Source organism: Oncorhynchus kisutch, linkage group LG6, assembly GCF_002021735.2.
Source record: "Oncorhynchus kisutch isolate 150728-3 linkage group LG6, Okis_V2, whole genome shotgun sequence".
In the NCBI taxonomy this organism is placed as follows: Eukaryota; Metazoa; Chordata; class Actinopteri; order Salmoniformes; family Salmonidae; genus Oncorhynchus; species Oncorhynchus kisutch.
In genome coordinates this window covers 33,030,596-33,052,660 of record NC_034179.2, presented here as the reverse complement: position 1 = coordinate 33,052,660, position 22,065 = coordinate 33,030,596, and the positions used below count along the sequence as shown (strand labels likewise).

At 42.9% G+C, this 22,065-nt stretch overlaps 1 protein-coding gene across 1 annotated transcript; it reads left to right on the top strand.

The window, feature by feature from the left end:
* The first annotated feature begins 2,553 nt into the window (after window positions 1-2,553).
* On the top strand, window positions 2,554-10,163 carry LOC109891805 (uromodulin-like 1). Its single transcript, XM_031825939.1, has 14 exons — window positions 2,554-2,629; window positions 3,156-3,398; window positions 4,692-4,801; window positions 4,915-5,101; window positions 5,426-5,566; window positions 5,669-5,752; window positions 6,446-6,700; window positions 7,051-7,163; window positions 7,346-7,565; window positions 7,829-7,972; window positions 8,107-8,903; window positions 9,206-9,348; window positions 9,449-9,685; window positions 9,876-10,163. The coding sequence occupies exons 1-14, from the start codon at window positions 2,554-2,556 to the stop codon at window positions 10,093-10,095; spliced, it is 2,970 nt and encodes a 989-aa protein (XP_031681799.1). The 3' UTR covers window positions 10,096-10,163.
* Window positions 10,164-22,065: the final 11,902 nt, after the last annotated feature.

Here is a 22,065-nt window from a genome sequence, read left to right as displayed (position 1 = left end):
GTGATTATAAGACATCACAGGCAGCCCAATTCAGATATTTTTTCCACTAATTGATCTTTTGACCAATCACATCAGATCTTTTTCATAGCTGATCTGATTGGTCAAAAGACTCATTTGTGAAACAATTATCAGAATTGGGCTGCCTGTGTAAACGTCTGCTTTCTCTCATTGCATATATCCAGAAGGCACTTGTTGCTGTGGTCTACTTGCCACATCCTGGAAAGTCTTCGAATCTTACAAATGAAGAACCATATAATGTATCTTCATTTGGAATGATTTAAAACAGCTGATGTAGTTGCATTTTAATAAACAATCTGAATCATTTGGAGTTAAATGTTACACATCATCTGAAAGGACACATCTGCTACTATTTACTTCTATGTCTGTAAACAACTCTTGATGTTACAGTCAGCAGATAATGACATTTGAAAACACCACTAATCTGAAAATGTAAAAGGCACATATGGTTATTCGTCTGTAGGGCTCATACTGTATGTAGTACCGTTTCTGGTAACCCGGGTGATCCATGGAAGGTGTGGCACTGCTATTGCCTCATTTTGACATGTATGTACAATCTGTGTGTATATGTGAATACTTTAAGGTAAACTACTTGACCACAAGTATATGGACACCTGCTCGTCAAACTTCTTATTCCAAAATCATGAGTATTAATATGGAGTTGGTTCCCCCTTTGCTGCTTTAACAGCCTCCACTCTTCTGGGAAGGCTTTCCACTAGATGTTGGAACATTGCTGCAGGGTCTTGCTTCCATTCAGCCACAAGAGCATTAGTGAGCTCGAACACTGATGTTGGGCGATTAGGCCTGGCTTGCAGTCTGCGTTCCAATTCACCCCAAAGGTGTTCAATGGGGTTGAGGTCAGGGCTCTGTGCAGGCCAGTCAAGTTCTTCCACACCGATCTCAACAAACCATTTCTGTATGGACCTTGCTTTGTGCACTGGAGCATTGTCATGCTGAAACAGGAAAGGGCCTTCCCCAAACTGTTGCCACAAAGTTGGAAGAACATAATCGTCTAGAATGTCATTGTATGCTGTAGCGTTAAGATTTCCCTTCACTGGAACTAATGGGCCTAGCCCGAACCATGAAAAACAGCCCCAGGCCATTATTCATCCTCCACCAAACTTTACAGTTGGAACTATGCATTCGGGCAGGTACCGTTCTCCTGGCATCTGCCAAACCCAGATTTGCCCGCCGGACTGACAGATGGTGAAGTGTGATTCATTGCGCCAGAGAAGGCGTGTCCACTGCTCCAGAGTCCAATGGTGGCGAGCTTTACACCACTCCAGCAGATGCTTGGCATTGCACATGGTGATCTTAGGCAGCTCTAGCAGGGAAGAAATTTGACGAACTGACTTGTTGGAATTGTTGCATCCTATGACGGTGCCACGTTGAAAGTCACTGAGCTCTTCATTAACGCCATTCTACTGCCAATGTTTGTTTATGGAGGTTGCATGACTGTGTGCTCGGGTTTTAGACATCTGTCACTAACGGGTGTGGCTGAACTAGCCAAATCCACACATTTTAATGGGTTTCCACATATTTCTGCATATGTAGTGCATGTGCATACACTGGATAGAACAACCGGAAACTGAGGGTGAGGCACTGTGATTGTGGTGCTGCAGATGATGGCCAGTACCATCATCTGTGGAACTAAGTAATGTGATGCCGACACCTTCAAATGGTTATTGTGCCACTCAGGTTGAGCCACCACATTCCTATTACTGATGGTTAAATTTCAAATCACATTAGAATTACAAGATGTAGAACATCCCCAAGCCAGTAAGGAATGTGCTGTGATGACTAAACCTTTTAAATTCCAGAGGATATAGAGATATTTTTCTGAAGGGGTGGAACATTATTTTTTTTTATTACAGTCTTTGAGGGAAATGTGACAAAATCAATACCCCTCCTGCCTGCCTCCCTGTCGGAGGCTGTGGGTGAGGAGATGAGTGAGGATATGAGAGTAAACACTGCCATGGGGACCTGAGCAGAAACCAAGTCACCTGGGACAGACACTGCTGCTCTCATCTCACAGATACCATTTTCCCCATCTTATCTCACAGCCACCATGTTGTTTGCTGGCACTGACAGTACCGTGGCAGGTCCTAACACAACCAGTACACAAAAGCAAAACTACAAATGTGTACAAATGCTTGTATGGTTATATATTATAACGTTTTGGGGTGATAATTTGCCACAGTTAGTGATTAACAGTAGTTTTAAATCCCTGAAATACTCTCTCAAAACATACAGAAACATAGGAACATACAAAGGAATCAATTTGACTCCAGAAATGGCACTTGAACCAAATGTGAATGAATACACCCTCTCCATGTAGTTGTATAATCTCTCCATCTAGATTCTACATATTGCCATGCAGTGTGTTACACTTGGGACTGTGGGAGCAAGGGAGAAGGTGATCAGGGGGTGTGGATGATGAGGGGAAAGAAACTCAGAACCGTTACCAACAACTCAGCTCTGAAAATGGACGTGCAGCAAGGTCCTTGAATGCATGCCATATTTTATGTATTCAAGATGAGTTGGATGTCCTTTCTCTGTCTGGCCACGGCCTTTCTGGACCTCTGTAGGGGACACAACACTTTGTTTGAAGGTATGAAAATAAGCCAAATTAAATTATGACACAATCAATATGATAATGTGTATGCTCTACTGTTTATTACCATGTTCCATGATATATCTTTGTAAATATGTACAAGAAGCCCTATGCAAATTATTTACTGTACCTGCATTTACTGTACCTACATTGATACTGTGGGCACTCCTTGGCTGTGGGCACTCCTTGGCTGCGGGCACTCCTTGGCTGCGGGCACTCCTTGGCTGCGGGCACTCCTTGGCTGCGGGCACTCCTTGGCTGCGGGCACTCCTTGGCTGCGGGCACTCCTTGGCTGCGGGCACTCCTATGAATGCTCGCAGTTGTGGAAATGAAAACCTGTTATTTGTTTGAGTTCAAATATTCTGTTATTTATGCAACATTGATCTGCAAATACTTATTTTCCAATATTATGTTTTTGTGACTGTTTTTTTGGAATGCCCTACCCATTTGTCTTAGATTCTGCAAACATAAAAACATGGATAGTCTCCATTAGATATATAATATAACTATTCCTGTATTTCAGGATATGACCTGTCTATGTCCAGCTACCACCTGTGTACTCGACATGAGAGCACAGTGGTGAGTAAAGTGTTGTCCTATAAGATCTCTTACACGGTCAGGAGGTCATGTGGTGGCTGGCTACCCTGGAAGATGTGTGAGGTCACAGTTTACAAAAAGGCATATCGGACTGAGTACATGAATGTCATCAAAGACGTTTTGAGGTGTTGTGATGGCTATGAACAAGTGGGCAGCTACTGTGCTTTACGTGAGTATTCTAGCTTGTATTTTAGGATTATTTAAAAAATAAATATATATTTTTACCTTTATTTAACTAGGCAAGTCAGTTAAGATGGCCTAGGAAGAGTATAACTGCCTGTTCAGGGGCAGAACAACAGATTTGCAGCTTATCTGCTCGGGGGTTTGAACTTGCAACATTCCGCTCACTAGTCCAACGCTCTAACCACTAGGCTACCCTGCCACCTCCTCATGTTGTTCAACATGAAGAGAAAAAATGTTTAGGAGAGCACAGAAGTATCTAAAAAGTGTAAGAAATGTACATCAGTACTATGGGCCTGCCCTAATACTATCAGGACCAGTCGTCATGGAGACATGTTTATATGGAGCAGCTAACAAAGAACACTAGATGGGGCTGTGGACCAAGAACACAGTTATAGTTTGCTATTTACAGTGCTCTTTGTAAACATTTAATTCTCTCTCTCTCTCTCTCTCTCTCTCTCTCTCTCTCTCTCTCTCTCTCTCTCTCTCTCTCTCTCTCTCTCTCTCTCTCTCTCTCCCTCTCTCTCTCTCTCTCTTCTCTCTCTCTCTCTCTTCTCTCTCTCTCTCTCTCGCTCTCTGCTCTCTCTCTCTCTCTCTCTCTCTCTCTCTCTCTCTCTCTCTCTCTCCTCTCTCTCTCTCTCTCTCCTCTCTCTCTCTCTCTCTCTCTCTCTCTCTCTCTCTCTCTCTCTCTCTCTCTCTCTCTCCTCTCTCTCTCTCTCTCTCTCTCTCTCTCTCTTCTCTCTCTCTCTCTCTCTCTCTCTCTCTCTCTCTCTCTCTCTCTCTCTCTCTCTCTCTCTCTCTCTCTCTCTCTCTCTCTCTCTCTCTCTCTCTCTCTCTCTCTCTCTCTCTCTCTCTCTCTCTCTCTCTCAACAGAAGTGGAGAGTTCACTGCTAAGCCAGGGTCCTGTCCTGAGGGTGTTGTGGAGGGTGTGAATGGGACTTAGACTGCACAGGCTGGAAAAAGTGCTGCCAGAGAGAAGGCCTTTCTCTCTGTACTGACCCTCAGTCTGCAGGTAAGTACAGATCCCAGATCAACTTCATAGTGATCAAAGATATACAGGTAAATGCCAAAATAAAGGAAACACCAACATAAAATGTCTTAATAGTTTGTTGGGCCACCATGAACCAGAACAGCTTCAATGCTCTTTGGCATGGATTCTAAATGTGTCTGGAAGTCCATTGGATGAATGAGACACCATTCTTCCATGAGAAGAATATAGTATAGTACAGCCACAGAAAATTATATTGTAAACATACTAGTATTCTTAATAAATTTCACTCAGGCAGCAGAAGCTGGTGCTTTCACGTCACTGTGACAGCGAAGATAGATTACCAGTGGCTGATATCCATGGACGGGGGAATCCTGAACCACACAAGGCTGCTGCACTCTGTGGTAGGTTCCTGTATCTCCCTATGTTCTTCTCAATGATGGTCCATTATATAGTCCCTATATTTCTCACCGTATGTGCCCAGTATAGGCCATGACCATTCTGTATTGGCTTACAGGTGACTGGAGCGCTGGACTCTTATGACGTCTTAGTATACTATATCAGATCCTGGCCTACATGGCCATTTAGAACCTCCTCCTCTCTGCTGATTAGTTCCCCTGAAATTCTGTCCCTGTCCAACACGACCACAAAGCTGCACCTTCTTCTCATACACATTGAAGAAGTCACCTCAGTGTCAGTTGAAGGTAAGGGGATACTGTACTGTACTGTGGGGCGTAAAATACACAGGGTTTTCTGGTGGATATAATGATGTGTGTGTTAGAGTTGTTCTCTTGTTACTGAAAACCCTGCTCAGGAAAAGCTGACTCAGTAACACCACGGTGTCCCACTTCCTCTTTACACTCATCTGTGACATGTTTCCTCTGGAAATGGAAAACTGTCCGTTGACACACACTCACAAAAACACACACCAGTGCGAACACACACACACAAAACGAATAGACACACACACTGAATAATGTATATCCTGTACACAGTATCTACTACACATTATGCTGCTGTCCTTTCAGACATGAATGAGTGTAGCCATGCCACTCTCAGCAGCTGCTCACGTCAGGCAGACTGTACCAACACAGAGGGCTCCTACAGCTGCACCTGCCATCCAGGATTAATTGATCTCAACCCCAACAACAAAGGGGTACACTGCCAAGGTAAGGACAGGGAGTGGTGTGTACTTACTCTGGGTTATATGAAATTCATGGAAAGATGTAAAAGTTTGTAGCTAACACTCAAACTGTTCATTCTCTTTTCAGCTGCTGACCCGGTGACCTCACTCGTGCCCAGTAATGCCACTCATATGTTCTGGTGGGCCAATGCTACAGAGTTGCCACCCAACAGTACCAGCTATCAGTCCTGGGTCTCCAGCTTTACTGATACCCCAACAGCCATAGCTACAACCACAAACAGGAGCATGATGCTCAGCTCGACCCATATACATGCTACCACACATAACCCAGTTAATGCCAGCTCCAACAGGTCTGAGACCAGTACCGCAGTGACACCCTCGAGTACTGTATTGACCTCCAGCAGGCCTGAAATCAGTACAGCTCTCACATCCTGGAGTAGTTCCACCTCACTCCAGCATACCACTAACCCCAACTCTCCAACCCCAACCCTCTCCACCTCTGCCCCCTCTGTACCGGCATGGCAGACACATCACCAGCAGACCAGCACTATGCCACAAACCAGCCTGGAGCCCACTCTGGTGGTGTCCCTGAGTGTATCACCACCATCTCCATCCACATGCTGTATGGAAATCAATAACACACCCATTATACATTGTACAACGGCAACAGTTTTAAGCGTATGGACTTTTTTAAATATCACTTCTAATATTTTGTTGATAGAAATTCCCCCAATGACTCCCCTGCTGTTTCTAAGAACCCCTGAGGCTGTTTGCATAATATTCTCCAAAGTGCTCCACATACATCTTTAATAATCATAATTGTAAAAAAATTTACTCACAAAGTCATTGATAAAATTATATTTCATAGAAGTTGAGATTGATTACTGTCTCACTTCTTTCCCAGACCCCGCCCCCATCACCAACCTGCAGGCTTCCAGCGTCACTGGCTCATCCTTCTACGTGTCCTGGATGACTGGCCAATCCCAGAGCGGGTTTAGCTTTCTGGTGGTGCTGATGGAGGGGTCAAAGGTCAGGGGACGCTGGGAGACGGGGCTGTCAGTCTGGGAGGTGACATTGTTGAAGCCTGGGGTTCTCCACAACGTTACTGTCATTTCCTGTCCCTATGGGAGTCAGGGGGCCAGCCTGCTGGTTAAGACTGGTAAGTCCCATGTAAAGAATGTGTTTAAAATGTAAACTTTCTGTCATCCTTTTCAGTTTTGTTATGTCAATATCACTTAAAATGTGTGCATACTTAAACTGATGCAGTACATTTTAGCGATATGTGCTTTATGCATAAGGAGGCTGATATGGTGTGCCCTATGCTGCTAGCCAAAGCCATCTGAACAAGGACAAGAGGAAAGCCCTCTATTATTCATTACACACTGACACAGCAATATGATTTGGTTTCACTTACGAAAGCACTTTCACGTTATGCTGACTCTTATAGCAGATATGAAACTGTTCTAGTGACTACAGTGCTTTGGCTGGATGTGTGTATCCAATTCACAGCTGCACAGACACTTGGAGCAACAGCTCACCTGACCAATGTGCAGTTCACTGATGCCCTGCTGGACCCTACTAGCCAGATGTATCAGAATCTTAGTCGTAGTATTATGGAAGAGGTAGGAGACTTCCACACAACGGCTGCTTTGACAAAACTTGAATGTTTGAATGTTGTCATTGTCCTCACTTATAGAATGTGGAATGAATGAAAGACACTTAAACATGTTTTGTAGTTGTTACATGTTGTAGTTTCTATCAAATGACAGACACGAACACACTGTCTCCTCTAACTGTCCCACAGATCATCCAGTCTCTCCCTCCTGATATTCTGGCCCTGGTAAACTCAGGAGATGTGAGGGTTCAGATCACAGGCCTGGCCCCCGGCAGTGTAGTAGTGAACTTCACCATCATCTTCACACCCAGTCAGTCCCTGGACATCCTGAAAGTGTCCTCTGTTCTGATGCAGGCCCTACAGAACAGCTCCAGATACACTGTTGACAGCAACAACACCAGCATAGATGGTAACGCTGTCTTAACCTTGTACAGTTGTAAGAATACGTAGACTTTGATAAAAGGATGTGTACAAGATAATGTGCCAGGTTCTCCAATGGGCCTTTCTTGAAAATTATTATTTGAATTAATGTGACTTCCTGCTTAAATATAGGTTGAATATGAAATAAAATAACTCTGTTAGCATTACATGGAGAGCACATTTAGTGATACCAATCTGCATAAACTGTTAACCTGATATTCAATGGCAGATTTTTGTTGTTGTTTCTAACAGATGTTGATGAGTGCAGTACAGGGGACATGGACTGCTCCCCATGGGCCCAGTGCACTAACACCTGGGGCTCCTACAGCTGTCTCTGTCTGGATGGATTCACGGACTCTAACCCCTCTAGGCCGGGACGGGTCTGTTCAGGTAGACAAAATGGAGTAATCGCTTTCACTTTTTTGATAGTCTAAATTCAGATCTGGATATGGTTAGAGTATTCGTCTCACACTGCCTAATCAGTTCACTACAGTTCAAACTGTAATTGTCTTTTTTTTGTTTCCATACAGCTCCTTTGACCACAACCACACCTATGTCCACAACCACACCTATGTCCACAACCACACCTATGTCCACAACCACACCTATGTCCACAACCACACCTATGTCCACAACCACACCTATGTCCACAACCACACCTATGTCCACAACCACACCTATGTCCGCAACCACACCTATGTCCACAACCACACCTATGTCCACAACCACACCTATGTCTACAACCACACCTATGTCCGCAACCACACCTATGTCCGCAACCACACCTATGTCCACAACCACACCTATGTCCACAACCACACCTATGTCCGCAACCACAACAAACACTCCGGTTACAACCAGCAATACAGTGTCAACCACTACCACCTATAATACAACCTCAATTACATCCAACAATACAGATGCAGCTACAATGAACGCACCCGTTACAACCACTGTCAACAATACAGTTAGAATCAACAACACAGTTTCAACCAAAACTCCAGTCACAATCACAACCATGGCGCCAGTTACAACCTCAACCATCACTGAAGTTCCTACAAAAATGACCAGCGGTCTCATCAAAACCAGTCTGCAGCCTGAGACTCCTACATCTCTGGCTCCTCTGGTCTCTTATACGGAAGCCATCTCAGTGGAGTGCAGGGCCAGTGCCATCACGGTGACAGTGGCCAGGGACTTCCTGTGGTCGGGGCACATTGGGGACTCTTCCCTGTTCCTAGGAACACAGGAGTGTGGCGTGAACGGAGGGAACAGTAGCCACGTCCAGCTGACGGTGGCTTGGGACGAGTGTAACACACAGCTCTTATATGTGAGTCAGTAAACTTGTCAGTCAGTGGCTAGAGGGTGCTACCTACTGCCCCCTTGTGTCACAAAGAGCATAGTCTCTGGTGTGTTTTGGCTAAATAAAAGGTTATTCTATAATGCACAAAACAGACCTGGATTTAACAGGATAAAATGTCCTTATTTATGTACCATTTATTCTATACATTAAAAACATGAAGCCTGTGACCAGTAGGTGCAGGTGTTGGATGACCAAACTAGATTGAACTGTCCTCATAGTCTGTTAGAAAATAAAATAACTAATTTCCCATTTTAACTTTTGCACTTCAGAACAGCACTCACTACACTGCTCAGGTGAATCTGTACAACTTGCCTGATGACACTACAAGGGTTCCCACAGTATGGCTGAAGGTCCCCATCATATGTACCTTCAGGAGGAGCATCATCATCTCCTCTGGTTACAGCACCGCAGGGTACGCTCTGCCAGGCGCCATGGTTACCTTATCTATGTCACTATGGTCACATGATATATTTAGCTATTTATTTACATCATATCTTATGGTGTATTGACAGGTATGATATGATCAATGATGCTGTCATGGGCTCAGGGACGTTCTACGTGACATTTCAGCTCCTGAATGGAATGTCACCCCTACCCCAGAACTACAGCCTGTCTCCTGAGGAGGACGTTGTGGTCGAGGTCAGCGTTGACTCCACGGTTGCCCAGATCAAAGTGGTCATCAACAAGTGCTGGGCCACCCAGAGCAGCAACCCCTTAGAGCCAACAACCTATGTTTTTCTGGAAAACAGGTCTGTTCTACAATTGCTTTTGAAGGTGCCCTATTATAGTTAGCTTAGATGCTAGGTTTTCATTCCGTGGCATATAATAGAATAACATTTATATGTATTGTCCAACCGAGGATGGACATTTGTTTGAAGATTCAGATGTGTTTGGGTACTTTCTAAGCTTTGTGCCAGTAATCTCTCTCTTTCTTATCAGCTGTCCCCTCCCAAACACATACACCACAGTCGTGGAGAACGGCAACTCCAGCAAGTCTCGCCTGTCTCTTCGCATCTTCTCCTACATCAACCTAAATGTCATCTACCTGCACTGCCAGATTCAGATCTGTATCGAGACTGGCTCGGCCACCTGCCAGCCTGTGAGCATCTGTCCAGATTTATTCATACTGTACTACTCAAATATACAGTATTTACTTTGATGTCTAGATTTACTGTCCAACCAGGGGTTAAATGGGGTATTTGGAGGTGGGGAAGCTCTGGCAGGTTGAATAAAAGGATTATGCCAAGATTAGGGTTAGAATTAGGGTTAGTGTTACTGCTGTAAGTACAATGTATTACTATTCTAGGGTTTGGGTTAGGGTTACTACTTTTTATTCTACTCCCATAAGGTGCTAGAGCTCAGCTCTGCCTGGCTCTCGCTTTGATCCAGATATCTCCAGTTCAATTTAACCACTGTGTTCAACCCCTTTGATAGGACTACCTAGAGGCTCTTGAAAAATGCTCTACTTGGAGAATGTTTAATTATACTGAACAAAAGTGTAAACAAAACATGTAAAGTGTTGATCCCATGTTTCATGAGCTGAAACGAAAGATCCCAGAAATGTTCCATACGTACAAAAAGCTTTCCCTCTCAAATGTTGTGCATAAATGTGTTTACATCCCTGTTAGTGAGCATTTCTCCTTTGCCAAAATAATTCATCCACCTGACAAGTGTGGCATATCAAGAAGCTTAAACAGCATGATCATTACACAGGTGCACCTTGTTCTGGGGACAATAAAATGCCACTCTAAAATGTGCAGTTGTGTCACACAACACAATGCCACAGATGTCTCAAGTTTTGGGGGAACGTGCAATTGGCATGCTGACTGCAGGAATGTCCACCAGAGCTGTTGTGAGAGATTTTAATGTTAATTTCTCTACCATAAGTAGTCTCCAACGTCGTTTTAGAGAATTTGGCAGTACATCCAACCGGCGCACAACCGCAGACCACGTGCAATCACGCCAGCCCTGGACCTCCACATCTGGCTTTTTCACCTGCGGGATTGTCTGAGACCAGCCACCTGGACAGCTGATGAAACTGTGGATTTATATAACCAAAGAATTTCTGCACAAACTGTCAGAAACCACCTCAGGGAAGCTCATCTGCGTGCTCGTCATCCTCACTAGGGTCTTGACCTGACTGCAGATCGGCTTCGTAATCAACTTCAGTGGGCTAATCTCACCTTCAATGGCTACTGGCATGCTGGAGAAGTGTGCTCTTCACGTATGAATCCCGGTTTCAACAGTACCGGGCAGATGGTAAATGTCAACGTTGTGAACAGTGCCCCATGGTGGAGTCATGGTATTGCAGGCATAAGCTTCGGACAACGAACACAATTTAATTTTCTCAATGGCAATTTGAATGCACAGAGATACCTTGACCAGATCCTGAGGCCCATTGCTGTGTCATTTATCCGCTGCCATCGCCTCATATTTCAGCATGATGTCACAAGGGTCTGTACACAACTTCTGGAAGCTGAAAATGTCCCAGTTCTTCCATGGCCTGCATACCCACCAGACATGTTGCTCTGGATCTATATGTACAATAGCATGTTCCAGTTCCCGCCAATATGGAGTAACTTTATGCGATGGAGATGTGTTGCGCTTCATGAGGCAAATGGTGGTCACACCAGAAACTGACTGGTTTTCTGATCCCCGCCCCTACATTTTTTAAAGGTATCTGTGACCAACAGATTCATATCTGTATTCCCAGTCATGTAAAATCTATAGATTAGGACCTCATTTATTTCTTTCAATTTTCTGATTTCCTTATTTGAACTGTAACTCTGTAAAACTCCTTGCTGTCCCCAGTCCACCTGGCCATGCTGCTGTTCCAGTTTCAACTGACCTGAGCCCTAGGACCATGCCCCAGGACTACCTGACATGATGACTCCTTGCTGTCCCCAGTCCACCTGGCCATGCTGCTGCTCCAGTTTCAACTTCCACCTGACTGTGCTGCTGCTCCAGTTTCAACTGTTCTGCCTTATTATTATTCGACCATGCTGGTCATTTATGAACATTTGAACATCTTGGCCATGTTCTGTTATAATCTCCACCCGGCACAGCCAGAAGAGGACTGGCCACCCCACATAGCCTGGTTCCTCTCTAGGTTTCTTCCTAGGTATTGGCCTTTCTAGGGAGTTTTTCCTAGCCACCGTGCTTCTACACCTGCATTGCTTGCTGTTTGGGGTTTTAGGCTGGGTTTCTGTACAGCACTTTGAGATATCAGCTGATGTACGAAGGGCTATATAAATAAATTTGATTTGATTTGATTTAAAATCTTTTAAATATTTGCATGTTGCGTTTATATTGTTGTTCAGTGTAGTTCAATGCTGTTCTCTTTCCATAATCTTTTCCTTCGTCGGGATTGCTTTGGGCGGACAGAAAGATTCTCCAATCTAATTGGAACAGCAAAAGCATCCGGTGGACCATTGCTTAGATCACACAAAGGTACAGTAAATACATTTCAAAGTGTGACTACATCAAAATAAGCTATACTGTGACAATGTGATGACTAGGCTACTGATAATTTCATAGACAGCCAAGTCCAAAATTATTGGCACCCTTGATAAAGATGAGCAAAAAGAATATATAAAATAAATCATGCAAATACAGAGCTATAAATAAATGGGAAAGTATATTATTTTATACTAATACAATTGCTCACCCAAAAGAGATGGTGTAACTTGTAATATTTTTTTCTCTCAAAAGGATAGGGGTCAAAATGATTGTCACCCATTTTTAATACCTTTCAATACCTCACCTTGCGAGGATAACGGCACTGAGCCTTTTTCTAAAACGTTTTAGGAGATTGGAGAACACATTGGGAGGGATTCATGTCATTCCATTTTGAAGGTCAACGACATCATGAACTTTACCCAGTACCAGGACATTTTAGACAAAAACCTGGTTGGCTCTGCCAGGAGGCTGAAACTTGTCCACAGGTGGATCTTCCAGTAAGACAATGACCCCAAGCACACATCAAGAAATGTTTCATTGACCCCCCAAAAAATCAACATTTTGCAATGGCCATCTCATATCCAGACTTGAACCCCATTGAAAACCTGTGGTTTGAAATGAAGAGGGCAGTCCATAAGGGTAGACGAAGGATATCAAGGATCTGGAAAGATTCTGTATGGAGGAATGGTCTAAGATCCCTCCTAATGTGTTCTCCAATCTAATAACACATTTTAGAAAAAGGCTCAGGATGGTTTGTACGAGGCTACATGATGTATAGGATGATCAACTGTACATATTGTGGAGTTAATATATTCTGACGTGTTTTCTGGCAGTGTCCGTCGAAGAGAGATCTGATACTCTTCGTCTGGTGGGCTACAGTTTACTGGGAATAGGACTATTCCTCCTCTTTATCGGGAGTCTCTCTTCCTTGTTCTTCAGCCACAGGAAGCGAATTGGAACCTACAGCTTCAGCCTCAAACCCAAACAAGATAACTATACCTATCATGTTTTCAATACTTAGTGCTGGAACACTTTTAGGCTAGTTTTAGTGAACTCAAAGACATAGTAAAGTTGGTATTTAATTTCTTCAAGCTGTTGCCTAGTAGTCAGAAATGAAGAGGTCAATACAGATAATTATGATTAAACTAAGGCATATTATTAAAAAACTAAGTGTATCAAAAGGGCAGAATTCATTATTAATTTGGATGACATCAGGGTCTCTTCAATTTTTTCAACATTGATACATTTAAATACATACTGTATACAAAGCACTGTTTGCCTTGGAAATTAATGTTGTCTTGTTAGGATTTGTATAGTGAATCTTATTTAAAAAATATCATATATTCTGCAATCCCTTCATCTTCATTTAAACTGATATTTTTCTATAACTGAGAAAATCTACCATTTATAAATATGGAAAATGCATGTATTTTATAAGTATATCCTGAAGTCTTCTAAAGTCAATAGCAGAAGTATCCTGAAATATTGACCTGCTAAAATATGTGAAATATGTTCATAAACGAACAACTAGAAATAAAAAGGAATTATTTGTATATTGGAACATTTGTAGCAGAGGGAGAGAATATTCCCCCAATCTTTATTTATGAGGTGAAATGCTGAATTTGTGATACAATCTAAGAACTACTGTAATGATCCATACACTAGAGGACACTGTTGGGTCATTGCATAAAAAAAATAAACATAGGTAGGACAACAGATGTTGTGATTTCACAGTGTTATGATATCATGAATAAGATATGGTCACACTATAAACATTTTGGATGATTGACATAAGCTAACATTACATGAGGGTATTGCATATTTACCAAATACATCAAAGACTTGGTGGTCTATATGTCTGTGCTGTGTGCATGTGTAAATGTGCAGGCCGGGCCCATCATGTGTATGATGACTTCACACCACCACTTCACACACACCTTTGTGACACACACACCTTTCCCTCTCTGAGAGGCGAGCCCTGTGGAGGGATACATGGTAAACAGCAGGAGGTTGGTTTCTTTCAGAGGCGTACCCTGGAGACCAGGAGGGTGGTGGGATGGGAGGGGTACAATCGGTGTGGACGAGGACTGATAAACCCTACCCCCAATTAACCCATACAACCCCAACCCACCTTCTTACTGGCAACCCATTTCTATGGAAACATGGGGGGGGGGGGGGGATAGAAGTAGGGAGGAGGATGTGAGGGGGGATGGAGGAAGGGAGGGTGAAACGGTGATCTGAGGCAAAGTATCAAAGGAACAAACCTCCATCAAAAGAAAACCAAAATAGTTGATTGTTACAGTTATAGAGCGTCGCACAGTTGGCCCAGCGTCGTTCGGGTTAGGGTTTGGCCGGGATAGGCCATCATTGTAAATAAGAACTTGCCTAGTTAAATAAAGGTTAAATTAAATGTTTAAAAAATACCCACATTGTAAAGCTGAGTGAACTGTAGATTGAAAATCTAATCAAATTGTATTTGTCACATGCACCGAATATAACAGGTGTAGACGTTACCGTGAAATGCTTACTTTACAAGCCCTTAACCAACAATGCAGTTCAAGAAATTAAGTTAGGAAAATATTTATAAATAAACTAAAAGTAAAAAATGTAAAGTAAGACAATAAATAATGAGGATATGTACAGGGGATTCCGGTACCTAATCAATGTGCGGGCTTACAGGTTAGTCGAGGTAATTTGTACATGTAGGTAGGGGTAAAGTTGGGGGGGGGGGTCAATGTAATAGTCCAGGTGGCCATCTGATTAATTGTTCAGCAGTCTTATGGCTTGGAGGTAGAAGCTGTTAAGGAGCCTTTTGGTCCTAGACTTCTCGCCCTGGTACCGCTTGACATGCGTGGCAGAGAGAACAGTCTATGACTTGGGTGACTGGAGTCATCGACAATTCTTTGGGCCAGCCTCTGACACCGCCTAGTATATAGGTCCTGGATGGCAGGAAGCTTGGCCACAGTGATGTAATGGGCCTTATGCAGTACCCTCTGAATCGCCTTACGGTCGGATGCCGAGCAGTTGCCATACCAGGCGGTGATGGAACCGGAAGTTGCCATACCATTACCCACCAGTATGATATAACATCCTCCTTCAATCAAATTCATCCAATGATTTTCAGCACCATAGGTTTGATTCCCAATTATCCACTTCTGCAATTTTGTTGATTTCATTTCACGCCAAAAATGAACAAGTAGGTGTTTTTCCCCTGATCTAATTACCCAATTACGGATTCCTTTAGCAATGAATCTGGCTTTAAGAACATTAGCCAGGGTTTTTGTTCACCCCTGTGGTGTGCAGATGTGTTGGATCATCCATAATATTCACAGAGTGAATAAGAAAACACTGCACTGAATTTCCAAAGAACCCCAATTGTTAAATACCACTATGAGTGTCTGGGAGTCCTTTCCAAACATGTTACATCGAATCTGGGGACTAGGCAGGGCCACAGAAGACTAATGTCTTTCTTTTTAACATCCCAATAAACAGTATTCTAAGAGGCAGCTGAGCCAAACATCCATGTAATGGTGGCAAATTGATCTTTCTGTCCTTTTTTCCTTCATCCTTCCCCTCCTCCTCCTCTCTTCCATCCTCAGTCCATTTGGCAGGTAGGAGGCACAGACAGCATTTATCACCCTAACTGCTGGCCTGTCTGTCTGTCATCTCCCTGGGCTTTCAGACCATTACTAATTCATGTTCTCTCTTCCTCTTACTTTCAGCCCATTGTCTGTTCATTTGCCATTAACAGCCAGGGCCGAATCTAAGCACCTCAACTACATAATTACTGCTGGTGGTGAGGATATTCACCATGCGCGTGCGCCATCGTGCATACATTTATTTTGTCCCCCTACACCAAATGCGATCATGGCATACAGGTTAAAATATCCAAACAAACTCTGAACCAATGATATAAATTTGGGGACAGTTCGAAAAGCATTAAACATTTTTGGCAATTTAGCTTACACTTGCTTGCTTATTTGTCCTATTTAGCTAGCTTGCTGTTGCTAGCTAATTTGTCCTGGATATAAACATTAGGTTGTTATCTTACCTGAAATGCATAAAGTCCTCTAATCCGACAATTAATCCACACATAAAAAACGTCAACTGAATTGTTTCTAGTCATCTCTCCTCCTTCCAGGCCTTTTCATTGTTTAACTTATATGGTGATTGGCATCTAAACTTTCATAGTATTACCACGACAACCGGGCAACAAAGTTCCGTCTTTCAATCACACACGTGGGTATAACCAATGAGGAGATGGCACATGTGTACCTGCTTCTATAAACCAATGAGGAGATGGGAGAGACAGGACTTGCAGCGCGATCAGCGTCAGAAATAGAAAGGACTATTATTTTACATGCTGACCAGACCGGAGACGTTGCGTGCGCGAGCGTCGCAAAATAAATTTTGAAATCCATGTTATTCAATTATTGCACCCACACTGCTCGCGCCGCCAACGAGCGTCTGCGTACCCAAGGGCTAAAACAGAACTCCTTCCTATTTCTGACGCAGATTGTGCTGCAAGTCCTGCCTCTTCCATCTCCTCATTGGTTTATAGAAGCAGGTACACACGTACCATCTCCTCATTGGGCACTCATTGGTTATACCCACGTGGGTGATTGAAAGACGGAACTTTGTTGCCAGTTGTCGTGGTAATGTAATGAAAGTTTAGATGCATCACCATATAAGTTCAATTATGAAAAAGCCTGGAAGGAGGAGAGATGACTGGAAACGATTTGGTTTGCCGTTTTATGTGTGGATTAATTGTCGGAGTAGAGGACCTTGTGCATTTCAGGTAAAATAACAACTCAATGTTTATATCCCAGGACAGGGATTTGACCTCCATTATGGCATCTGCTGAGCGATTCCTTCGTGCTGCATCCCCAGTTGCTCTCTTGTCAAACAGCATCCAAACAGCAGACGTTTATGGCACTACTGCTGGTGCTTCTGCTCCATCTGATCCCTCTTCTTCCTGGTGCCTGAGCCAGCTGACTGCTGGGGCTGTCCCTCCCTGCTGCTGAGGTTATTCTTTGAAGAGCCTCATCAATCGCTCTGGCATCACTGAAGGCTAACTTCTTAAACCTGGGGTCAAGTGCAACAGTTTCTGATAGCACGTGGTTATATTCCATTCTGTGTAACTTTCTGCCCATTGATGAACATAGGGTGTCCATCAACTCTGTCACATGTCCTGTGGTTACATTTGCTTCTCTCTGGTGTCTGACTGTGATTCGCTGCTTCAACATATATAATGTTGAATTCCACCTTGTAGTCCTGTCATGTTTAGGCCTCAGCTCAGGCATCCCCATTTGGCGTTGTGTAGACTTTAGTTTTTCAGCAACTACTGTGCTTCTGTGGAAGTATTCCCCAGCTGATTTCACTTTATCCACAGTGGGCTTCATCACCTTCAGAGCATCTCTTACAATCAGGTTGATTGTGTGGGCAAGACATGGATGATGGGTACATTTTTACATTTTCATGGCTTTGGTTATGTTAGCTGCATTGTTGCGAACACAACAGACCACTTTTCCATCTACTTGCCATTCTCTAGCCACTCTCAACAGTTCCTCTGCCAAGTTCTCTGAGGTGTGTCTGTCACTGAACTCAAAGCAGTCCAGAAGACAGCTAGACATCGAAAAATGTTCTATGAAGTGACATGTAACCGACATGTAAGAAGTGGTTACCCCTGATGTCCAGCAGTCAGTGGTAAGGCAAACTGCTGTTGCTTTTTGGACTCTTTCCCGCACTGAAGCCCGTGTCCTCTCCTACAGTTGCGGAATAAGTGATTTTGAAAGGGTTTTCCTGTTTGGAATTGTGTACATTGGATTTAGACTATTGCTATAATTTCTAAAATCTCTGTCCTCCACGATCGAAAATGGCTGGAAATTGGTGGCAATCATTTTAGCCAATGCAATCTCAATATGGCCTTGTTTTGCTACAGACATAGACTTTGGCATAAACTGGTCTATAGAAGAATGCGTTGCTGTAGGCCGCGGAGTAGACCTACTTGACTGAGTGGATACATCTCCACGTGTGGAGGTGCTGGCTCCACCACTTTCACTAGCAGGCCCGCTAGTTTCTCGAAGCTCTGCTACAGCTAGCTTCACAGTTGGGTGCACACTTCGCATATGCCGGTGTAGGTTGTGCGTAGAACCGGCTGTATATAAGATTTTGTTTTGGCAAATTCTACACTGTGCTCTAACATTGTCTACATTATTAAAATGCTACTGTGCTTCCGACTCATTTTCCAGCTTTTGTTTTCACAGCTGACCTTCCTCTCTCTCCTCGCTGCTAAATGTGTGACTGTGAGTGAGTTGGCTCCGCCCTCCCTCACGCATCTTTCGTTCCATTGATTGACACTACGTGTCTGATTGACAGGAACAACAGGTGAGGCTGTTAGTCTGAGCAGACAGTCAGAACGAATGCGTGCGCTTGAGCATTTAGGCCTTTTTTTTTTTGTTCTTTCAATTAGTTTTATTCTATTCAAATAAATCTTTTGATTATTCATATCTTAATTTTTTATATTTTTTTATAAAGGGCTCCCAAGGTTCACCTACAAGAGCCGGCTCTTAGACCCTAACTCGTTCGCGAACGACCCATCACTAATAGTGATGCTAATGATAGGCCTAGCAGTCTTCTGGTAGATGGAAAGGCTTTCCCAAACACTTAACACACTAGCCAGTAAGCATCCTCATAATCGTCTCAATTATAATTTAAAGATAATTTAAGAAATATGTAAATTATGTAATTTCAGTATACCTGTCAAAATGTAATGATTATTTGCATTAATCCAGTGGCCATTTCTTTTGCAAACTCCATCTCATGTACAACAGAAACACTGCTAACCAAACAACAGTGCTAGGTGCCTGCACATTTGAAAAAAAGGGAAACTACTAGATTTTTTCCAAGACCTCCTGATGTTGTTCAAATATTGTTATGGACATGCAATTTTGTTGTATTTCTGTTGTAAAAGTGTGACTTCGAGAGCGAAAACAGTTGACAGCCTAATCACTTTGTTTCAATAGTAGGCCTAATATTAGCCTTCTTGCACAGTGCAGCTTGGGTTGGTCTGACTGTGAAAGACCAATATGAGATTTATGATTTTAGGTCATTCAGAGTGAATGTCTCTGTTTCTCATCAAAAAAAATTCACACAGGGTACCTTTCCTTCTCCGGGCAGGCCATTTGGAAATGTTTTGGCAAAATTTGAGTATACCCACTTTTCCAGGCACCACTACACCACTGGACGTTTTTGTTTGGACTTCGTGAGTTTTTTCCCCGGCTGTTCGGGCACAGCACATTTTTTTCTGAAGTCGGTAGTTGAAGTCTGCGCCCCTTCGTCGGTGATTGGGTCAACAGTAGGGATTATTCAATAAAGTCTTTGTTGTCATTCAACTCAATTCTTGCGAAACATTTATTTGAGAAATACTGCACCAAACATCTTAGTTAGATGTAAAATTGTGCGACTAAAATCTCCTCTGCAAAAACAGATTTCTTGAGTTATTTTAGATTAATTCTGACTATTTTGAGGAAGTTTATACTGGCTACGGCGTCTCAAAATTGGTGAACAATACTATGGAAGTTTTTTTCTCGTTTTTCAAGCGAAGGTCTTTTATGGGAGTATGCGAGTTCGGCCAGCCGAAGTCATGTACTTTTACATATATTTGGTCCAGTATTTCTCAAGTTAAATAATGTGCATGAAAACTAGTCGTCTGTAGTTGAATGACAACAAACACTTCAATGAAGAATTCCTGCTGTGGATCATTCACCGACGAGGAGGCGTAGACTTCAGCAACAGCTGAAAATAACCCTGCCGAATGCTGCCGAACACCAAAACAAACAAAACATTTCTGCATAATATATGTGCGAACTACTGTTTCGACTGGGAAGCATACGGTAAGCTTAAGGGAAGATTGCCATACAGTCACTAGGTCAAAGGTCAATACGGGTCAACACTGTGCTCTCCAATACTGGGGAGGATTCATTGGTGCCCTTCCCCTCTACCCTGTTCCTGTCATAGACAACAGTTTTATGTGGACAATTGCTGAAAATCTCCTCTTAATCATTATGACCGACAATAACTGTACAAAAAGATTCTAGCTGGAAGGTTTGTACGCTATGATTTCCTATTCATTGCTTTTGAACATTGTAAGTACTGTAGATAGCTAAATGTTTACTGGTTGTAGGAGGAGACTTATGTGTGTTGTATTTGTATTTATTATGGATCCCCAGTACTCTTCCGGGGGTCCAGTAAAATTAAGGCAGTTCTACGTTTTAAAAACATTACAATACATTCACAATAGATTTCACAAAATATTAAGTGTGTACCCTCAGGCATCTACTCTACTACCACATATCTACAACACAAAATCCATGTGTATATGTGTGTATAGTGCGCATGTTATCGTGTGTTTGTATGCATGTGTCTATGTTTGTGTTGCTTCACAGTCCCTGCTGTTCCATAAGGTGTATTTGTATCTGTTTTTTAAAATAATTTTACTGCAGACATGAGTTACTTGATGTGGAATAGTGATGAGAGTGAGACACAGCCTATAGGAGGAGACTCATCCTTCCATGACTCATCTTTAGAGATACGAGTTCTTCATGTAGTCATGAGACACAGCCTATAGGAGGAGACTCATCCTTCCATGACTCATCCTTAGAGATACGAGTCCTCCATGTAGTCATGAGACACAGTCTATGGGAGGAGAATCATCCTTCCATGACTCATCCTTAGAGATACAAGTCCTCCATGTAGTAATGAAACACAGTCTATAGGAGGAGAATCATCCTTCCATGACTCATCCTTAGAGATACGAGTCCTCCATGTAGTCATGAGACACAGTCTATAGGAGGAGAATCATCCTTCCATGACTCATCCTTAGAGATACGAGTCCTCCATGTAGTCATGAGACACAGTCTATGGGAGGAGACTCATCCTTCCATGACTCATCCTTAGAGATACGAGTCCTCCGTGTAGTCATGAGACACAGTCTATAGGAGGAGAATCAAACTTAGAGATACGAGTCCTCCTATCCCGATGAGCAGCTCAAGTCTATGTGGCATCGTGAAGATGTGAAGGCTTCACATAAAAGTGTTGTGTGGGTGTGTGTGTGTGTGTGTGTTTACTCCTCTGGGGTAGGCACATTGAGGAGAATGAGTCAGCAGAGCACATCTGTACAATCAGATAACGAATGTGCATACTTATCATTTTATCATCCAATACAAATTCATTCTCATCTTTCACTTCATAATCAAAGAAAAGGGAGAGGGGTAATGAAAAGCAATATGAAGGTCAACAGAGAAATAGCTGCTTTAGCCAAGCCCTTAAACCCCTTTCACACAAGTGCTTATCCAGAGTAAACAGAGCATACAAGCACTCTCACACAAATATTCACTAGACTAGAATGAGTCATACAGTAAATGAAAAAGGAATATGTGTCCTAAAGCATTTAGAAAGGGGTCGCCCGAGAACCTCAATATTATTATGTGAGTGTGTTTCACATGTTTCATTTTGAATTGTGTTTATTGTAGGCTATTTTCCACTGTGCTTTTCAGTGTCAGTTCTATCTTCTTCAGTGTACTCTGAGTTGTGGATAGCTTCTTGGTCTGTTCTAAACTAACACCAATAAGTCACACACCAATAAAAATACAACACAGATGAGCAAATC